The following is an 18,921-nucleotide window of genomic DNA, read 5'->3' on the forward strand; positions in this document are numbered from 1 at the left end:
TTCATGAACTAGGTGAATTTATCAACAATATTTTGAGTTTATCCAAGTTTTTGTAGACAAGGTCTGGATTCAACTCCCTGGGAAGCTGGTCATATTAACTCGCTAGTGAATCTCAAATTAATCATGTGTTTATGAGAAAATGTACGCAGGGGAGGTATTGCAGTCGGAAGACAAGTCTAATTGTTTAAATATAATTATTATAAATGGAATCAAATACTTTTTTGCAATACGTATTAAAATAAAAATACAACATGTAAAAATAGGAAATTTAGGAGTAAGGGTTAGAAAAAAAATTGTTTTGTCAAAGAAGTTTTTTTCATCTTTAATAATATAAATGATTTTTTCACAAAAGCGTAAAATTATACAATACATTTTTTACTCTTTATATTCTCATATCTGCGGTGAGATGTAATGTAGTTTAATAGACATAATATTTAATAAATTTCATATAATATTGTACAATAATCTACAGACTTGCGCAGCGTTGCCAAACTAATAAAATTTAGAATAGAAAATTAATATTCGATTAATATAATAGTTATTAACAACCGGACAAGTGTCGATCAAACTGTATTCTGATTATATAATCACAGAGTAGATCGCTTTCCTTACATTAGTTCCATTATTTACAAATCAATATTAAGTAGCTCTGACTTAGTACTAAGTGTTTTATTTATTGTACGTGTTATACCCTTCTGCAGTAAAGGGTGATTTAAATAATTTAATCACATCTCCCACCATAATATTTACTAAATTCATACATTACATACATAAGTATTTATATCTCCAGTAGCGAGATTCGTTATTTGTCACTCCCGCGATATTATAACTACTCATATTCGATAGTCATTCACTAGATTTTGTATTTGATATGTAACGTTTTGTCTATATTTACAAAAAACACTAAAATCACAAATATTTGTTAGCGGTTGGTCAGTTTGTCCCTCCCGCCTACAGGAAGGGGTAGTAGAAGGGCGGCTGCGGGTAGAGGGGCGGGTAGAGGGCGGCGGCTAGGGGCGGTACTGCGGGTAGAGCAGGGCCGGCCCCCACCGGGCTCACGCCAGCCCCGGGGGCTTCACGTCCAGCCCCGCCAGGGCCGCTAGCTCCAGGCCGGGCGCGGGCGAGCGCCCCCGGGGGGGGCCCTGTCCCTGGCCCCCCACCCCCGGGCTGCCCATCTCCCCCTGGCTGTTCTCCTCGCTGTCGCTGCAGGACTCGCTGGAGCCCTTCTTGCTGCCGCCCCCGTTGTGGGTCTTGACGTGCTTGGCGAGGTGGTCGGACCGCATGAAGCGCTTGTTGCACACGGGGCATGCGAACCGCTTCTCCCCCGTGTGCGTGCGCAGGTGCCGCTGCAGTTCGTCCGACCTGGTGAACCTCTTGCCGCAGAACAGCCAATTGCACACGAAAGGGCGCTCGCCAGTGTGCCACCGCAGATGTGCCTTCAGGTGAGAGGTCTTGCCGTACACCTTCCCGCAGCCGGGGATGTGACAGCTGTGTATGTTCTTCTTGCGGAGGTGCACCCCCGCGGGGCCCAGGCGCTCCGCCTCCTGGCAGTTGGGGCAGTCGCACGTGGCGCGCCCCGTGTAGCGGCGCTGGGAGCGCGGCGAGGGGGCGGGGGGCAGCGTGGGGGCCGGCGCGGGCGCCGACGAGTGCAGCCCGAAGCCCTGAGCGGGCAGCATGGATTTATACGTGTCCTGGAGCAAGTGCTGGCCCGAAGACAGCAAATGATGAGCGGAATTCCCTCCTAGGGAATGACCGAGGGAAGTGTAGTCGGAGCCGGCCGCGTAATTGGCGGCCATTTGCGCGGCGTGCATGTTGGCCGCGCCACCCACATCCAGCCAGCCGCCTGCCGCCCCGTGCACGTCCCACCAGCCCGCTCCCGCGTTGACGTCTCCCCCCTTCAGCACGCCGTGGTGCGCTCCTCCCGCCACGGCGTTGAAGGGCCACGCCTCGTACGGGTGCCTGGAGTACATGGAGCCGAGCCCGTGAGGCTCGACTTTCCCCAGGAGCTGGTGGTCCGCCCCTCCTCCTCCCGGGAAGTACAGGTCGCCGCCGTACGTAGTGGGGGAGGGCGCGGCGCAGGACGCGGGGGGGCGCGAGTAGCATGGGGCGGACGATGCGGGCGGCGCAGTGCGCGCCCCCGAGACAGGTCCCGGAGAACCCCCCTGCGGGCTCTTCTTCCAAGGGTGGAATCCTTTACCTACGGCCGCATCAGCCAGGGGCGGAGGAGACTTGCTGGAGAGCTTGTTGCACTGAGCCGCCAGCATGGCCAGGGGCGTCCCTCGTAGACTGGGATGCTCCTGAGAACAAATAAAAAATCGCGGTTAGTATTAATTTAATAGATTTTAACGCACAGTGATTTTCTATAGATATGTAATTTTGTGAATGAAATTCTATAACAGTGTTAACGGTTAATAATGACTTGAAAAAAATCCAAATCGTGTTTAAATTGTTGCTACACTGACATAAGTATATGATATTAATTTTCCTTTTATCGTATTAGTTCTGTGTGCCATCTCCCGAGACTTTGTTGATTCTGAAGATGTGTTTTTAGCTCTAATGGGCCGTGGAGAGCTATTGTTAGAAAGGACCGAAGCGGCCGCCACACCGACACCCATTAAAGGCGGTCTATTTATCAATGAAAATTAAGCGGTTATTTAAAAATATTCGGTAAGCTTCCCCTTAGGAAGGTTAACGACTACAAAAGCTCATCATAGAGTCAATAAAAAACTGGCAGTTTTTGTGGCGCTTTGGCTGGGAATCGATTACATTTTGCCAATCAGACAGGAAATCGTTAGGGTGGTTATAAAAACCTAAAAACGAGCATTAGAGAAAACGTCAGTAGGTAAATACGACGGTGATGCTGTAAACTTAAATGTTGTGTAATTAACTCCTCACCCAGAGTTTAATAGAAGTAAATTTAAAAAAAGCAAATGACTTTTTAACAATTATCATTAAGAATATTTTTGTTTCAAGAATTACACTGGAACCTCTTTTTTAACGGGGGATACTTTCCACGCAGTACCTACCGTGTAAAAAAAATATACTAAGAAAATAACAATAGTGAATCAGTTTGAGTAAAAGAAAGTGAATTACAAAAACTAATAGCATAATTAAAATATTACTATTACATATTGATTAATCAATGGTTTTTTTTTTTCTAATTTCATTTTTGTACCATGTTATTTTGAAACCGAATAAAAAACAAGTTCTAGTTCTCAAAATAAAATTCCCAAGTACGTGTGTCGAATCGTAGTTGACTTTATTTTGATCGATACTGAGTTCTTTAAGAATGAAATATTTTTAAGAATGATTTTGTTTTGTTTTTGAATTAACAGTAGAAAAAAAATCTTTACAGCTTTAGATCTGCGGATCGTCAACTCTCAGGTAGCAGCGATAAAGAAATAATTATTATAAAACGAGGAAGGCCCAGGAAATTGCCGTCTGGGCCCTTATTTAATGGAGCCCTAGAATGGAGGCGGCGGCGCCCCAACACAGAGACGGTCCTCGCTTAATTTGATTTCGTTATTAATAGAAAGTTTTCGCAATTTCAGTCTGTCCCTTGACTGAACTTCGTCAGAAATTGGTCGAAAATTACTGCGATGGCACCGAAAGAAATCATTCGAACGAAAGCAATTTGACAAACTGAATCTACTCTTATAACGACCCGTGATTGGAAGACTTAAATAATGATCAGCTCTTCCAATTACTCACTTAACTACCTGTTTTTTAAATTTTAGGCAAACTGTATAAAAACTCATTGTTACGCATAAGCCAAGGTTATTCAAGATTTTTAAATTTTTATTTGTTTACTCAGAAAAACAACAGCAATGCAAAAAAATATATACACAAGATTATTAAAAAAACATAAAATAAAGCCAAATCAGTAATCATAAAAATCCCGTTCAGTTAGATATTAATACATGCAGAAGGCAAGTGTGCGAGTTTTCGTGTGTAAGGATGCGTGGGTAAGTGAGTGTTGTGTGGTTTTGGTAGGTATGTGAATATGTGTGTGAGTGTATAGGGATATGATTGAATAGAAACATCTTAAATTTATAATACAAAATTATTTTTTTATAAAGAAACAGAATTTTTTCAAAAAATAGTTTTTTAATTCTTATTTTTTACTGTAGTTAAATATCGTGCGTATACTGGCAAAAAACGTAAACTCGAAAATATGCGGATTTGACTTAATGATGCAAGTTTTTAACGCCCTGCAAACTGGCAAAATACACTAAGTCATATTAAATTTCATATATCTATAGTTTTAAAAATAAATTTAAGGTTAAGTCGTACACCCGGTATTTTATTCAGGCTAAAAGCTTTAAATAACTTAATATAAAATTAAGAAACGGAAAAATTAAAAATATGTTCTTAAATGAGCACTTTACATCTTACTTTATTTAAACAAGATATAAAAGAGTAAAATAGAACAAAACTTAAATGCTTGATTTCTCAAAACAGGGATTTGAGAGTTAAAGCTTTTTGCCAGTATACCCACGATATATCTATTCTATTGAAAAATACATTATAATTACGCGCCAAGCTAATCAGAGGAGAGTTTTGTGCATAGTTGGTGCGAACTGTAGCGATTTGAATGGACTGTAAGTACGTATGTTAACATTAGTGTGTTATCAAGTTGTTTCGTTTGTTTTGTTAAAACTGACTTTATCTAGGAATTTTTGTACTATTTATTCTTATATGCGGTGACTGATACAAAAAAGCTTCGAGTATATTATTTTGATTGAGTATATCGGAGTATCTCTTGGGGCGGGTACGAGCGTGAAGGGCGGGAAAAGTAGTGAAGGGTGAACTACTCAAGGGTGACTCTGAGGACGCCGGAAATAATCTGACGGGTCCGCCCACACTCGCTGGACCGGATGTTGGGAGGAAAGACATATAAGTGAACGACATTCGTATTTTTTTGAAACTACACTAAAGAGTTGGGTTTTTAGTTGCTTAAAAAAGAAAAATTAGTAAGAAAAAAACAAGAAGAGAAAAACAGGAGTACAAAAAGAAATGTTGACATGACTCAAAAACCTGATTGATTTTTACCGATATTTGTTTTTTGTTTTAATGAAATATTTAATTTTCACAGTCACTCGCGTAGAAGGATAACATATTAAAAATTAAAAGCGTGGTCATATGTAGAATCAAAGCGCGGCGAACAAAAAAATAATCGATTTCATAGCAGCGTCCGAACAAAAGAAGCCGCGCCGCTCAAATCAAATACAGGAGTCGTATACATTAATATAATAAGGGATGACTGGCGAAACGGGGAGCAGGCGTAGGAGAGATCAATTAATCGGATTCTGATAGCCAACCGGTATATAATGAAACGTAAAATCCAACCGGTATTTTTTTAATAAAATATACGCGGAACATATCCACCAAATTTTATCGGACAACATTTACGGACTTTGCTATAAGAAATATTTTCCTACCAACCAAAATGAGACAAATGTTAGTTAAGTTCAGTACATATTTTTTACAGCCGATTGTGAGTGCTTATAAGTATTTATAAAACGATTTATCATTTTTCCATATTTTAAGTAATGATGTAAGGAATGCTTAAACATCATATCATGATCTAAATATATGGTATTATGACATTCTTTGACATTCAGTTTTAACTGGCAATCAACAACACAGACAGACTCACCTGAATAAAAAATCTACCCACATTTCTATAATTTATCATTGTATCGCGTTGTTTTTATGCACCGTGTTTATTTCACAATAACAATAAATAAATAAGTTAATTAATCATTATTGCTATAATAGGAAGGAGCTAATTATCTATAATGAGAATGTCATTAACGATAATAATTTAATAAATTATTCATACGAAAATTATCCCGTAATAAGTTGCTTTCCAGATAATTCCAAAGTTGCAAATAGTACCTAATAATCAATAAATTAAACAAGTATTTTATGATAATATATGTACCATTAAGAGCAAAATTGGTTTATTAAAAAATGCTAGTATATGTATTTTTATGTGTGAATTGGAAAGCACCAGAACATAATATATTATATATTCTCATCAACATTTCCTTTTTGCAACTAATGGTGCATAGGGGCACAGTATATTTTGTGACACGAATGGGAGATGATAGGCTTACGCGTTAGGTGCCAGTCCAGGGACTATAAAATATAGGATTATAAAAAAACATTTTTTAAAACAAAAAATTTAAACCAAGACCTCTTGCAGGGTAGGCAAATTAGATTACGAAGCGGACAAACGTATTTCAAGAAAGAAAAAAAGAACCTATTGACTTTTTTTTAAGCTGTGTTTGATAATGCAAAAAATAAGAAAATAAAGTGCAAATCAATAAAATTAGCAAGTTTGATACAAAATTAGTACTACGATATATTTAAAGAAAACTTAAAATGGAGTAAATCCTTCCTAAGACCCAAAATTTCATACATCAATTGTGCAGTATGTAGACCAGTACGTTTTCAAACATGTGGAAATTCTGGGAATAAATCATGCATTTTATTAAGTTCATTAAAATTAAATAACTGTTGAAAAACTTAATTTATGGAGGGGAGGGTTATATCCGTTATATAAAATGAATGCAGGTGTTCAAGTTTCGTTTACCTGAACTTTAAGGAAAATGTTAAAGTATCCCGATGTACAGCAGTCTTAGAAAAATCAATCGATTGAGGTACCAATTAATAATTTCTCATGTTTTCGTTACACCGACAGATATTAACTCACATAATCTTCTGCTGATTGGCCGCGTGTTCGTAAATCATAAAACAGAACCTTGAAATAGGGCTGCCCAAAAGATGCAAACAAAATGTTTTAGCCATATTTAATTTAAAAAATATTTATTTTTAATGAAGGAAACCTTGCAAAAATAATTATTTCATACTTTTTACACTTTGTGACAACAGTGGACATTGGAAAAACTCACCAATTGCAATTATATTACTAAATTAGCGCTACAAAGGCACATTTTTTGTAAATAATTTAATTAAAGCAATGTTTTTAAACAGATATTTTGTATGGAAAATTATGGTCGCATTAGAAACACTATTTATTTTATGATTGTTTTGTGTATGGTAAACAAAAATCAAAAGTTTAATACTAGTGTAGATTATTTACTATGAATTTGTGTATCGTATTTTTATTTAATCTTTAAATTATTTTTTACAAACTAGTATTACAAATCGTATTTATGTAATGCTTTTGTATTTCTAATCCAATATTCGTTACCTTTACCAAATGTAGGTACAAAGAAATGTTTTTAACTTCCCTGAAACATTCTGGCAACTTATTAAACACTATGAATTATACAAAATACGTATTTTAAAGTTCGTTTTTATAGTACCAATTATGTTTTTATTTATTTATTGACAAAACACAATTGATGTTACTAAATACCTAAATAGTAAATATACCACATACTGCATATATTAAATCGGCATTTTAATTAGTTACAAAAAAAAATAGAGATACAATACCTACTATTTATTTAACGTATCTTAATGTAGTAAAGACAAAGTGGCATAATACCAAATAAAAATATCAAAAAGTGTAACAATGTTTACAAATAAAATTATCTATGCTCCATTAGGTAGGAAACGCTAAATAAGAAGACTTATTCTAAATGTTCAGGCAACAAAATTTTGTGCTTGCGCGATTTCTTTTATATAACTTAACTATATAACTTTTAAATCAAAATGCAATAATTTCTACCTATGAAGAACTTTCAACGAAAAACAGTTTTTTTTGTTGATATTAATAGTACATACGAGTATTTAAATTGCATATCTGCGACTACTAACTAAACTAAGTGGAATTCAGATTTTTATTTCAACATAATAAAGCATTTATGTGACAAAATAAATTTTCGTTGTTTTATTCATCGCGATAATTTCTGCATGTTTTGCTTCAAAACGGCAAAAAAAATATTTTACAAAATTTATTATACAGAAATATTCTCTAACCACAAGTTTTGTGGTAGTTTATAATTTCACCCATTTTGGGATTGGCAACCCTGTATTGACAGCATTGAGTTTCTCACGGCTGCCTTTAGGTACACTGGCAAGTCGAGCCTGAGGGGGTTATTAATATTCAAAGCTACCGGTCTCCAGTTAATATGTTTCAGTTCGTTTCTAAAATTTAGCTTCTTTTCGTTGTCCTTATATCCCCGGTCGATTGCACACTGCGAGGGCCTACGTAGGTGATCCTATTGCTCTAACACGTTCACTACCTATATATATTTATTATTGCTGTTTTTTGCAGAAATAGAGGAAGACCGAGAAAGACATGGCATGACCAAATCCAACAAATACTTAAAGATGGACATGTCAAAAGTCGGAATAATCGGCGCGCGTGCATGAGAAGATGTATGAATGTAGAGGAAGCGAGATCTGTATTCAAAGATATAGTGTTGTGGCGTTCTATCCTCTCTGCTTACCCTTACGGGGAAACGGCGTGATGGTTTGTTTGTTATTATATAAAATATATATATTTTTTTGTTTTGTTTTTTTTTTAATTGAAAATTTATTTATTAACCCTTATGGATTATTACATTTATTTTACAAAAATAATATAAAAATTTTTTATTCATACGGAAATAACATTTTTTACATCTTTTGTTTAGTTTTGTCTGGTAGTTAATTGTATATTTTCAGTCCCTGGTTTATTAGTCTCGACTGTCCTTGTCTTGTTTTATGATATTTTTCTGATATTCTCGTATTATGTCCATGTTTACTACTATTTTTTACAAGTTTTAGTTCTTCGTCTACAATTACATTAGTGGCTAATTTATGGATAAATTTTAATGATTTTAGTTGAAAGAGTTCAGTTATATTTAATTGCTTAGTTTGTTTAAAAAGTTCTCTAGTTGCTAGGGAAGGTCACATACTAACTTTTTTTATAATTTTTTTATTGTCTTTGTAGTCTGTTTATGTCATTTTGATATCCTGTTCCCCATAGTAGTTGCATATTTTAGTTTTTGCATAGGCTTCATACATTAGAATTTTTCCCGTTTTTGGAACAAAATTTTTGTTTTAAAAGAAAAGACTGGATAATGTCGCTACTTTGCTAATAAAATTGCTGATATGAATTTTACATGTCAATTGTCTATCTTTTGTTAGTCCTAAATATTTTACATGTTCAATTTCAGTTAGCCGTTTATCGTTTATGTGACTTTTTTCTTTATTTTTTGCAATAAATAGTATTTTTATCACCGTTTTTTTATCATATCATTAAGTTAAGCCGCCCTAAGGAGTTTTGATAACCGAATGATCAAAATTTATTGCAACGGTGAGAGAAAACATTTTTGAGAAGGGAATGTGAATGTCTAGGTTTTATGATCAGTCACTGGCTGGTTTAAGTGGCAACTTTAAACACTATTTTTCTCTCACCATATTATTATTAATTTTGACTATGTTTGAACATCCACATTTCTTCAACTCTTTCATCTGTTGATTTTTATAATGTAAAAGAATTCCAACCTTTATTGATGTGGGTGCGATTCATCCAGCTGAATTATTTCCCCTACTAGGCAATGCCTGTTGCCACTTAAACCAACCAATGATAAGTTATAAATAAAAATCTTTTAATATATTATTTTTTATTATTATTGTTTTATTTTATATTTTACAAATGGAATGAAACGGAGCGGCTTTTTACGGGTACGCTTTTTTCTTATTTTTTTTTTTGCATTGTATTTACTTATATAATAAAGAAAACTATAATTGGTCTATAATTTTCGTTTATTTGTAAATATTGAATTTTTTTGTAAAAATGGCTATTGTTTTAATTCTTTTATTTTAATAAATATAAAATAAGCCCTGCAAATGGCTAAACATCCATATTTCCTTTTCAAAACGTTTTACCTATCTGTTACAATAAATTTAAAACAAACTTCTCTAACTTATCCGAAAGCTTTAGATGCGGAACATTAGATTTAGATGCTTTTTCTCAAAGCTACCAATCGAAGTGTTAAGTCCCCGGGGCATATGTGTTCAAGGGATTCTAAATAATTAATCTCATCCTAAAAGACTAGATTAATTATGCGGCCAGGCCCCAAAGTGTTATTTATGAACGAATCTCTCCCAGGGTTGTCCAAACTGCTATTGATGATCATAAAGCTGAAATATGTTCACGTTTTTCATTATCAGCTCGGTGATTTATGTGACAATCAATTAAAATCTTGTTTTTTGTCTAGCTACTGTTTGAAAACGGACACTATTTAGCATTTTTTCCCCGTTTGTTCGAGATACGATGTTAAATAATTGTGTAGGACGAAATTGAACCTATGTTACTTCACTTGATTTGTATGCGCACAGAAGCTGTTCGGGCCACTAATGAATTCCATTTACTAATGGTTCTAACTGAAGTCATGTAACTTGAATCTAAACGAAAATATATTTGAGAAATTGAGCACCAGCAAAAATCTCCAAATAATTTATGCACCTGGTCATTTTCTTGACAATATTTTAATTCGTCTTAATTAGTACTGGACGTAACCCTCGGAGAAATCATTAAAAATTCAAAATATATCACACAATCAATCCCTTAACTTTTTAATATAATGGTAGTGTAAACTCATAATGATTCACTTCTTGCTACGTGCAATAAAAATTTAGCACCTGATCAGCTAACGACATACACAGACTATTTACAAACCTCAACTTTTATATTCATTGTCTTATATCGATTACGTACCTATGCACAAATTCAAATTGTTATATTAAAAAGACATTAGATTAAAATCGTGTTATAGCATTATTTGTTGAGCACAGATTTAAAACTAGGGCTGGCATAGTAAGGATCAAAAGCCTTCTTCGGACGTCTGAGATGAGAGAGCTGCGCACAATCATTGAGAGGAGTATCAGGGAGACGGTTATAAATACTGAAATAAAAGCGACCTGACAGACGGAAGACGTTGAGGGAGAAGCAGGAAGGGACGACGGTTAAGGAAAAACCTCGTGGATCGGATGTATAGTATAAGAATTTCCCATGTGGTTGCATACTGCCGTCATCAGCAAAAGGGCAGCAATTTGACGAAAATCACAAAATGAGTTGAATATGAGTCATACAAGAAATTTCGAACCATTTGATGTATGGCAATTAGTAAAAAAATATTTCAGTACAAAAAACGATACAATGTTTTTAGAACTCATAAGTTTTTTAAGCAATAACACAATGTCTAGAGGATTATTATAAAAAAACTCAGTATTGATTTTGATGCACACGAGTTTAATGCCTTAGAAACAATTGACATACCGGGATTTTACTTACGATTAATTAGTGTTTTTTAAATTTGTATAAAGTTGAGAAGTACTAAAACGTGCCATATCATGACTTTTGCAAATAACTGTCTTTTAGCCGGTGACGGCATAATATACCCCTGGTAAAAATATGGAATGATAGCTTCTAAGAGGACGGACGGCTTACGTTCAAGAACAGATGAATGATCATAACAAGTAACGTTAGAAGAAGAAGTTTTGTTTATTTTTATGTTTAAATATCTCTAATATTTTCAAAAGTGTACCTATGTAATTTCATTGTTATCACGGAAGTATCCACCTATTCTCAATATATTGTTCTGTCGTTCAAATAACAAATCCCTTTTTTCTATATTTTAAACATGTTTCCGACATTTTAGTGGCTACTTTAAAACATAATGCTACGTCATTAATTGCGTAATAAATTTAAATAAAATTATAAAACATCGCGCATAGGGGAAAGTAGGTACAGGGAGTACAGAAACTAACTTCTCACTGCGGCACTGATGACTCCAAATTATCCATCCCTCTATACAATAGTCTCTAACCTAAACTCACCCCCGAGACAATGTATCCCGCGCCAGCTGTCACGAGGGGAGGGGGTGGCCACGCCCCCGGCTCTGATTGGCGGGCTCCCCCCCTGGTGCAGTATCGATTGTCACAATCTTCGTCATCCCCCCGTAAGCTTATCAGAACGGAGCCATCCCCGGCTGAGACAAAGATAAACTAAATACCGAATATGCGTGAGCTAAAATTCACTTGATTAAACTTCTTAGATTTTCACGGCCGTTAAGATGCACAATAAGTTTTTCTGGGTTATTATGTGTAAAATTCACTTATTTCCGTAACCCCTGCATATTATTGCAAGCCGACAACTTTTTTACTTTAGTTTACCGAAAATCGGTTGATTTACCGAATTATCAGTATATTTGGAAACATTTTTTAATGTCTCTTCAACTTTATCTTACCTTCTATATATTCCTACACCGATTGCTCATTTGAAAAATATTTTGATTGATAATACCATCATCGTTCCCTTTCCGCACTCAGTGGTGCATTGGGCATTGCAATGGTAAACAAAATGCAACGTATTTCTATTCTGTTACATAAAGATTCAATTCAATTCAATTAATTTATTTTAAATATAACATATACATTACAAACATATATTCAATACGTACATATTATAAAAAAGAAAACAAATACACCAAAGAGACTCATGTCAAAGTAGTAGGAGAATCCTGCTCCGGAAAACCCTTTCGGATACATGGAACAGATCAATATCCAGAGCGATGTTGTTCAGCATAGCGGTAGCCCTTCTAGCAGGCATAACCGTAGGCAGGTTGGTCCTGAATATCGAAATATGAAACAATCTATGCTGACGCTGTCTTAGGTAATTATCAGGGGCATAAAAACCATGAAAATGTCCAGTCAAATAAACATTCCTTCTAGTCTCTAAACTGTTGTCGCCAATCAATCGATTTGTAATCAGTTTTACGTTTCAGGTACCAGTCCAGGAACGATGAAATATTGCATTGTAGAACCACCTTTGAGGGTTTTAAAACCAACATTTCACGTCCAACCTGCCAGTAATCAAACCCAGGACCTCATGGGAGGTGAATGCGCCAACCATTTCACAGCAAAGGGGACCTATCTTCACTTGATTTTTCCAGAATTTTTATCCGAAAACTGCCATGGAGTCGAAAATATAGCTCAAGGGTGGTATTACAAACGCTCCCGCGGCCGCAGAAAAAGCTTTTATCTTACATATTTACATACAAAATACGCGGGATAAAAGTGTTTTCTACGGCCGCGAGAGAGGATCAGAATAGCACCGCTGGTTCTTTTTAACACACATAACTGTATTCTTCATCCGCGTAGACACGGAGATAATAATAAACTTTCAAAAAATTATGAAAATACTGTCACGGTGAGAAAGTCGATAGTCGATAAGTATGTGATTTGTCAAAAAAAAAAAAATAATTGTACATTAAAAATATAGGTAGACGAACTATAAAGCAATAAATTTTTTAAAAAGAGTAGATATTAAACAACATTCATAAAAAAAAACAGTATATATTATTTCTCAATCATTTATGACACAAACAAAAGATGTTCAATATTTTTGATTGAATCGGTATTCACTTCGTAAGACTTCATTATAAATTATTATGAAAATAAGACTTTATTATTCGTGTTACACAATTTTATTCTTTTACAAGAACACCACTGCTCTCCTGAAACTATAGTAGTGTTCTTTTAACTATAGTAGTGTAACACTAATAACAAAGTTTTATTATCATAATAATTTAAAAGATGTTCAATCTTACGTTTTAAATATCCGCTACAGTATTTTGATGAATAAAACATAATTTCCAATAAATATTTTATGTGGAGCTTCACAGCAATTACGTACCATTTTTTTAAACACGATAAATGAATATCGTCAACGAATTCAGTTTTTTTTTAGACTAGCTTAGTATTATCTTAATATCTCGATTGAGTTAGTGCCGAGCTTCATATATTTGGGTAGCAGCTAATGACCGGGACATTACCCCGGTGAGGAATAAGCCGTACAAGTGTTGAGTAAGATGATCGTTATCAGCTGATATCCTAGACACCGGCTGAGTGGAGAGCCGGCGCGGTCGCGGGGCCGGCTACGCGTCTCGGCTCCGGCGTGCCCCGAGGCCTCGCTAGACTTCTGACTCGTAATAGACCAATTAAAAGGCGAACAACTGCCATTCGAGCTGACATTTGCGGGTAACGTGGAACAAATCTTGAATCAATTGAAGAAAATATACGACCATTGTCGAAAAAAACTTGAGTTATGATATCGGACTAAATCTCCATACCGATTATTAAACATCGGATTGGCTAGTGTCGCGGATTCACGGATCAAAGGTCCGAGGTTCGCTCCCCGCTTTATCGCAACTTAATTCCAATTTACTGATTGTGAGTTATTTATGTACAACTCGTTGAAAATAGCTCCAACAATAGAAATATATTTTGGTTAATCTTAGGAAAGCTTATGTTTTTTCCTTTAAAAGAAGCATTTGCAAATTTCCATATGCGATTGCATAGATATATATATATATTCACATATATTTTTGTTTCGCTTTTTGTGACGTTATTGCATATAATAGCAATTTTTCCTCTATGGTAATATTCAATCATAAAAATAATATAATATAAAGTAATTTTTAGTAAAATACTTGGGTTGAAATTAAAAGTTATAAAAAAGTTGAGGATAAGAAACCTTTCCCAAAATTTTAAAATTTATTTTTTCTGTAACTGTAACTCATTGTGCAATTTTAAAACCTGTACAGTGAGTAGTGCGGCTGGTTTTCTTCTTGGTTTTTAAAATTTTATTTAATATATCCAAAAAGATTGAGGTATATTTAAAACATTTACATTAAAAAAAAAAAATTACCAAGCTCTATCGAAAGAAGTCACGACTCGTGACTTATCAAATTATATTAATTGAACAAACGTCGCATAATTGGGAGTCGATTTGCGGTTATTTTCGCTTAAAATTTAAGTCGTGATAGTCCTAAATTGTACAATCACCCTGATAGGCTGTTAAAGTTTAACTTTCTTAGGTTTCACCTGCATTAGTGGGAGATTCCACTGACCACAAAATAGGGTCACTAATCACTAATGCGATCCTTTCCGCTTCGGTCTTTTTCAATTATTATACTTAAAAGAATAGCGCCATTTCTCCGTGATTCGGGTAAGTTTGTTACCAATATGAACAGCGGTGAACTTTCAATCAATTCAGAGAATTAAAATTATGACTGTTTAGGAGATTCCGTTTACAGTTCTTAGTAGCAGAAGTGACGCATTATTTACTGAAGGTATTCTACGGATCGATACAGAAGTCTGAGAATTCATTTACATGAATTTCAAACCAATTTAACGCAATTATTAAATGAGTTTTGAAAGATGTATTGTATACCCATGTACTCTAGTCTACGGGTGTTTTGATAGAAATGTTTGAAATGGATCTCAATCATGTTTGCAATCAGATTAATACTGAAAATTTAGTTAGATAGATTTATCATCATACCCCTCTCTTGTTCACCCCCAATGATGCATTAGGCACTTCATTAAACATCAAATGCAGCGTACTTCAATCATCTGTAACATGAAGCTAAGGTGATCAGTCTTACGCTTCGGGTGTCAGACCAGAAACAATGAAATGCTGCAGTTCAAAAAAACCTTCAAAATAAATATTTCACGTCCACCCTGCCAGGAATCGATTCTAGGACCTTAATATAGTAAGCGAACACGTATACCACTACAATATGATGCGGACTTATCTCAACTCGATTTCCTTTTTCAGAACTTTTACCTAAGAGCTGAAAACGTTCGTTTAGGGTTCTGGTTCTATTTCACACATAACTATATATATTTCAGACATAATAACATAACATAACTGCATTCTTCATCCGCCTGGATACAGAGATATTTTTATACCAAGCAATATAAATTCATATTAAGTATTTTAAATAACTCTAAAAAGTTTAATGGCTGGATACACATCTAGGTATTGCTTTACTCGCTCAATGCAGATAAATTTAAATAAAAAGAATATGCCTAGAGCAATTTTTTTAATAATTTCGTAATATTAGATAGAACCTTTTTGTTGGCTTTATTTCAAGTAACGCACACAATGGCGGTCTAATTCTCTAACAGTAACACACATCACTCACCCCCGTGCCTCTGTCCATCTTCCCTTTAGATTCTGGTTCATAAAACCAACATTACCTCGGGTGCGTGTTTCGGAAGTGGCCGGCAGAGCGGCGCCACTTTCCATTACAATGTTGATGGCTTTTTCCCCGTGGCGGCGGGAAAAAAGTAAAATGGAAAAAAAATCGGGGAAGAGCAACCTGGTGCCCTGTCTGTAATGACGGCAGGAGCAGGGGAACGGTCAGGGGATGAGGAGGAGGGGACGGTCTCCCAAGGCTGTCCATCCCTCATTATGGCGGAACAACAGAAATCAGAGACGCCGCTCTATCGCCCGCGCTGACGAGTGACGCGTGATTAGTGCTGAAATAGCATTAGCACAGTACATCTATAATAGCAAATATAACTGTTTAAAATACTACACTTGCTCACTTGACTCACCCAAACAAGAAAAAACTAGTTTTTTTTTTAAAGACACGAATGAGTCAGATTTTTTTTGTTGATATTTATCAGATAAATCAAATCGATTTTCTTTCTTTCTCAATATTTTAATGTTTGTATACAAAAATTAACCACCTTTTTTAGTCAAATAGTATTTATTTATTAATGGACACTGTCCATGTATACAATTTATAGGGTAATATTACAATAAAAGAATTACAAACCTTTTTTTTTAAAGAAAAGAAGCATTGACAAACATAAGGGACATCAAGTTATTTAGTGCTCGTTTAAATCGTTGTAAACTCAAACCAAAAAAAGTCCAGATCTTGTATTGAGTTAACAATACGACAAAGACGGGTCATTGGACAGGTCATAGCATTAACTGCGTTAGCGACAAAATTTCATTCAAATTTTTTTTAAAACAATATAAAATATTTACGTCCTTTTGATTTACCCAAACAATTCAATTTCGGGGGCCATTTTCAACGAGTTGTAAATAACTTACTAACTCGGACCTTTGTTCCGTGAATCCTTGACACTAGCCACGGGAGCACAACCCGATTTGGGTTGCATGGGTAAAAATATTCCTATTTTATCCTGGAGTCTAGAAGAAATTTCTGTATTTCATAAAATAAAAATTAATGATACCGATAATGCAACCTATGGGCTTCTAATAAATACTTGTCACTTGAAATATGAGGAAGACAAAATCCGTGAATACTAAACTCGACTTACTTTACTTGAGTAATCTTTTTTGAGAAGAGAATATGGATTTTAATTACTTATTTAATAAAATAATGTCCCGTTTAGAAGACACATCTCATATTATGTTTTTAAATTCTATCATACTTGAAAAAACCTTTCAAAACACATCTCATAAAATGTTTTTAAAATTCCATTAATCTTGAAAAAACCTTTAGTGGTTTTAATTTAGTGTTTGTCTACAAAGGCTCGTGCATACTCAAAATATTGTTTTCTTGATTTAGCAGCGCTGTAAAAATATTAGCGGTTCAGCATAGCAATAGCATTATGCATGGTTAACTAATTAATTTCAGATGCTAATGATAAACAATAATTTCCATCACTACTCTTGACGTATGAATGGAATGAACCAGCACTAAAAGTAGACCGCTCAGTAATGAGGTGATCTGTGACTCAGCTCTGTTCCCCCGGTTATGAATATTCATTAACCATTAGGTGAGTCGTAGGAAGGCGATAGACTAATTTTACTGTCCAATATCGTAATGAAATATTGCAAACATTTTAGATGAGGTTCCTAAACGGTTTTAAATTAAAACACAATAATTATTTCAATAAGTGAGGAATAATAAAGATCTTGGGTATCATACAGCCTCCACAATATTTTCGAATTACATTTATATATACACATCAATGGATATTTAAATGTTTATAAACAAGACGAAATAAACTTACAGTATGTTTAAAAATATGTGAAATACTGAATATTTTTTTAATTGTTAATATAAATAATTATAAATTATAATTATTGTATTTAGAAAATGGGTTAATTAACCTATTAAAGCAAGTAACTTAATTCATAAATAATGTTGTGTTTATGTGCAGTGTGTAAAATTATCGCTAAACCCTTTGCCGCATCGATTATTATAAAGGAATAAGATTTTTTTATTCAGCTTATATAAAAACCTTTTTTGTTATGTAATTTTTTTTATTTTATTTTTTTATTTATTTATTATTTATTAATACTTTTACAATATTTGTATTCTTTTTTTTTATACGGAATAATGTTCCCTCACTCGGGTGTCTCGTGCCGAGGGAAACATTTTACATGAAAATAACATTTTTCTATGTATAAATTGTATGTATTTATTTGATATGTAATATTTTCTTTACTAACTTTGTATACTATGTGGAAATCTGTTATTAGTTCTGAGTTTATACACTATATCTGTTTGTTTACTAAAAATACGTATGTAGAACTGTGGATTTCCCAAATAAAATAAAATAAAATAAAATAAATAAAATAAAGTGAAACATGCCTTAAATAAGTTATTTAACAAAGTCAACATAATAATAAAAAAACCTAACTATTAAACGTAAATATCATTAACATAATGCGCAATATAAACTAAAATAATCATAAAAAACATAACCAATTTATATAGACCTGTAGTTCAAATTTCATTTACTGTACCCAAATTTTACCTAAAAATGTGGAACGCCATATTATATGGCTTTGTCTAGATTCAAATAATCCATACGTAACCATGTATGCAAAAACATATAAATTATATCATATTATATGTTTATTTTGTCAATCGTTCGTGAAAACTTTGAAACAATTCATAGCACAAATAATATACTTGCGGTTTTACCCATTTAATTTCAACCTCGGAGAAATAATTCGCCCCCGCTTACAGAGAGGCTCTATTGCATGGAAAAAAAATATTTCAAATTTTTGGATTGATTTTTAGTTTACCAACAAACGTGTAACGGATGGTTTCGGGTTGCGCCTGCGATTCACGACCCGAGTACCTGCGGCCCGTTGTATCGCTGAAACTGGAG

The 18,921-nt window shown here is 34.6% G+C and overlaps 1 protein-coding gene across 3 annotated transcripts in view; it reads right to left on the reverse strand.

Moving 5' to 3' along the window:
- Positions 1-359: 359 nt before the first annotated feature.
- Sp1 (transcription factor Sp8) overlaps positions 360-18,921 on the reverse strand; it is a 102,238-nt gene continuing 83,676 nt past the window's right edge. For all 3 annotated transcript variants that reach the window (XM_088232873.1, XM_088232872.1, XM_088232874.1), the window contains one exon: positions 360-2,297. In XM_088232873.1, coding sequence (XP_088088999.1) covers positions 1,056-2,297 — 1,242 coding nt within the window. In that variant the 3' untranslated portion in view covers positions 360-1,055. The remainder of the gene's footprint in view (positions 2,298-18,921) is intronic.

This window comes from Micrasema longulum, unplaced genomic scaffold, assembly GCF_059751315.1.
Source record: "Micrasema longulum isolate JH-2025_06_02 unplaced genomic scaffold, ASM5975131v1 h1tg001032l, whole genome shotgun sequence".
Lineage (NCBI taxonomy): Eukaryota > Metazoa > Arthropoda > Insecta > Trichoptera > Brachycentridae > Micrasema > Micrasema longulum.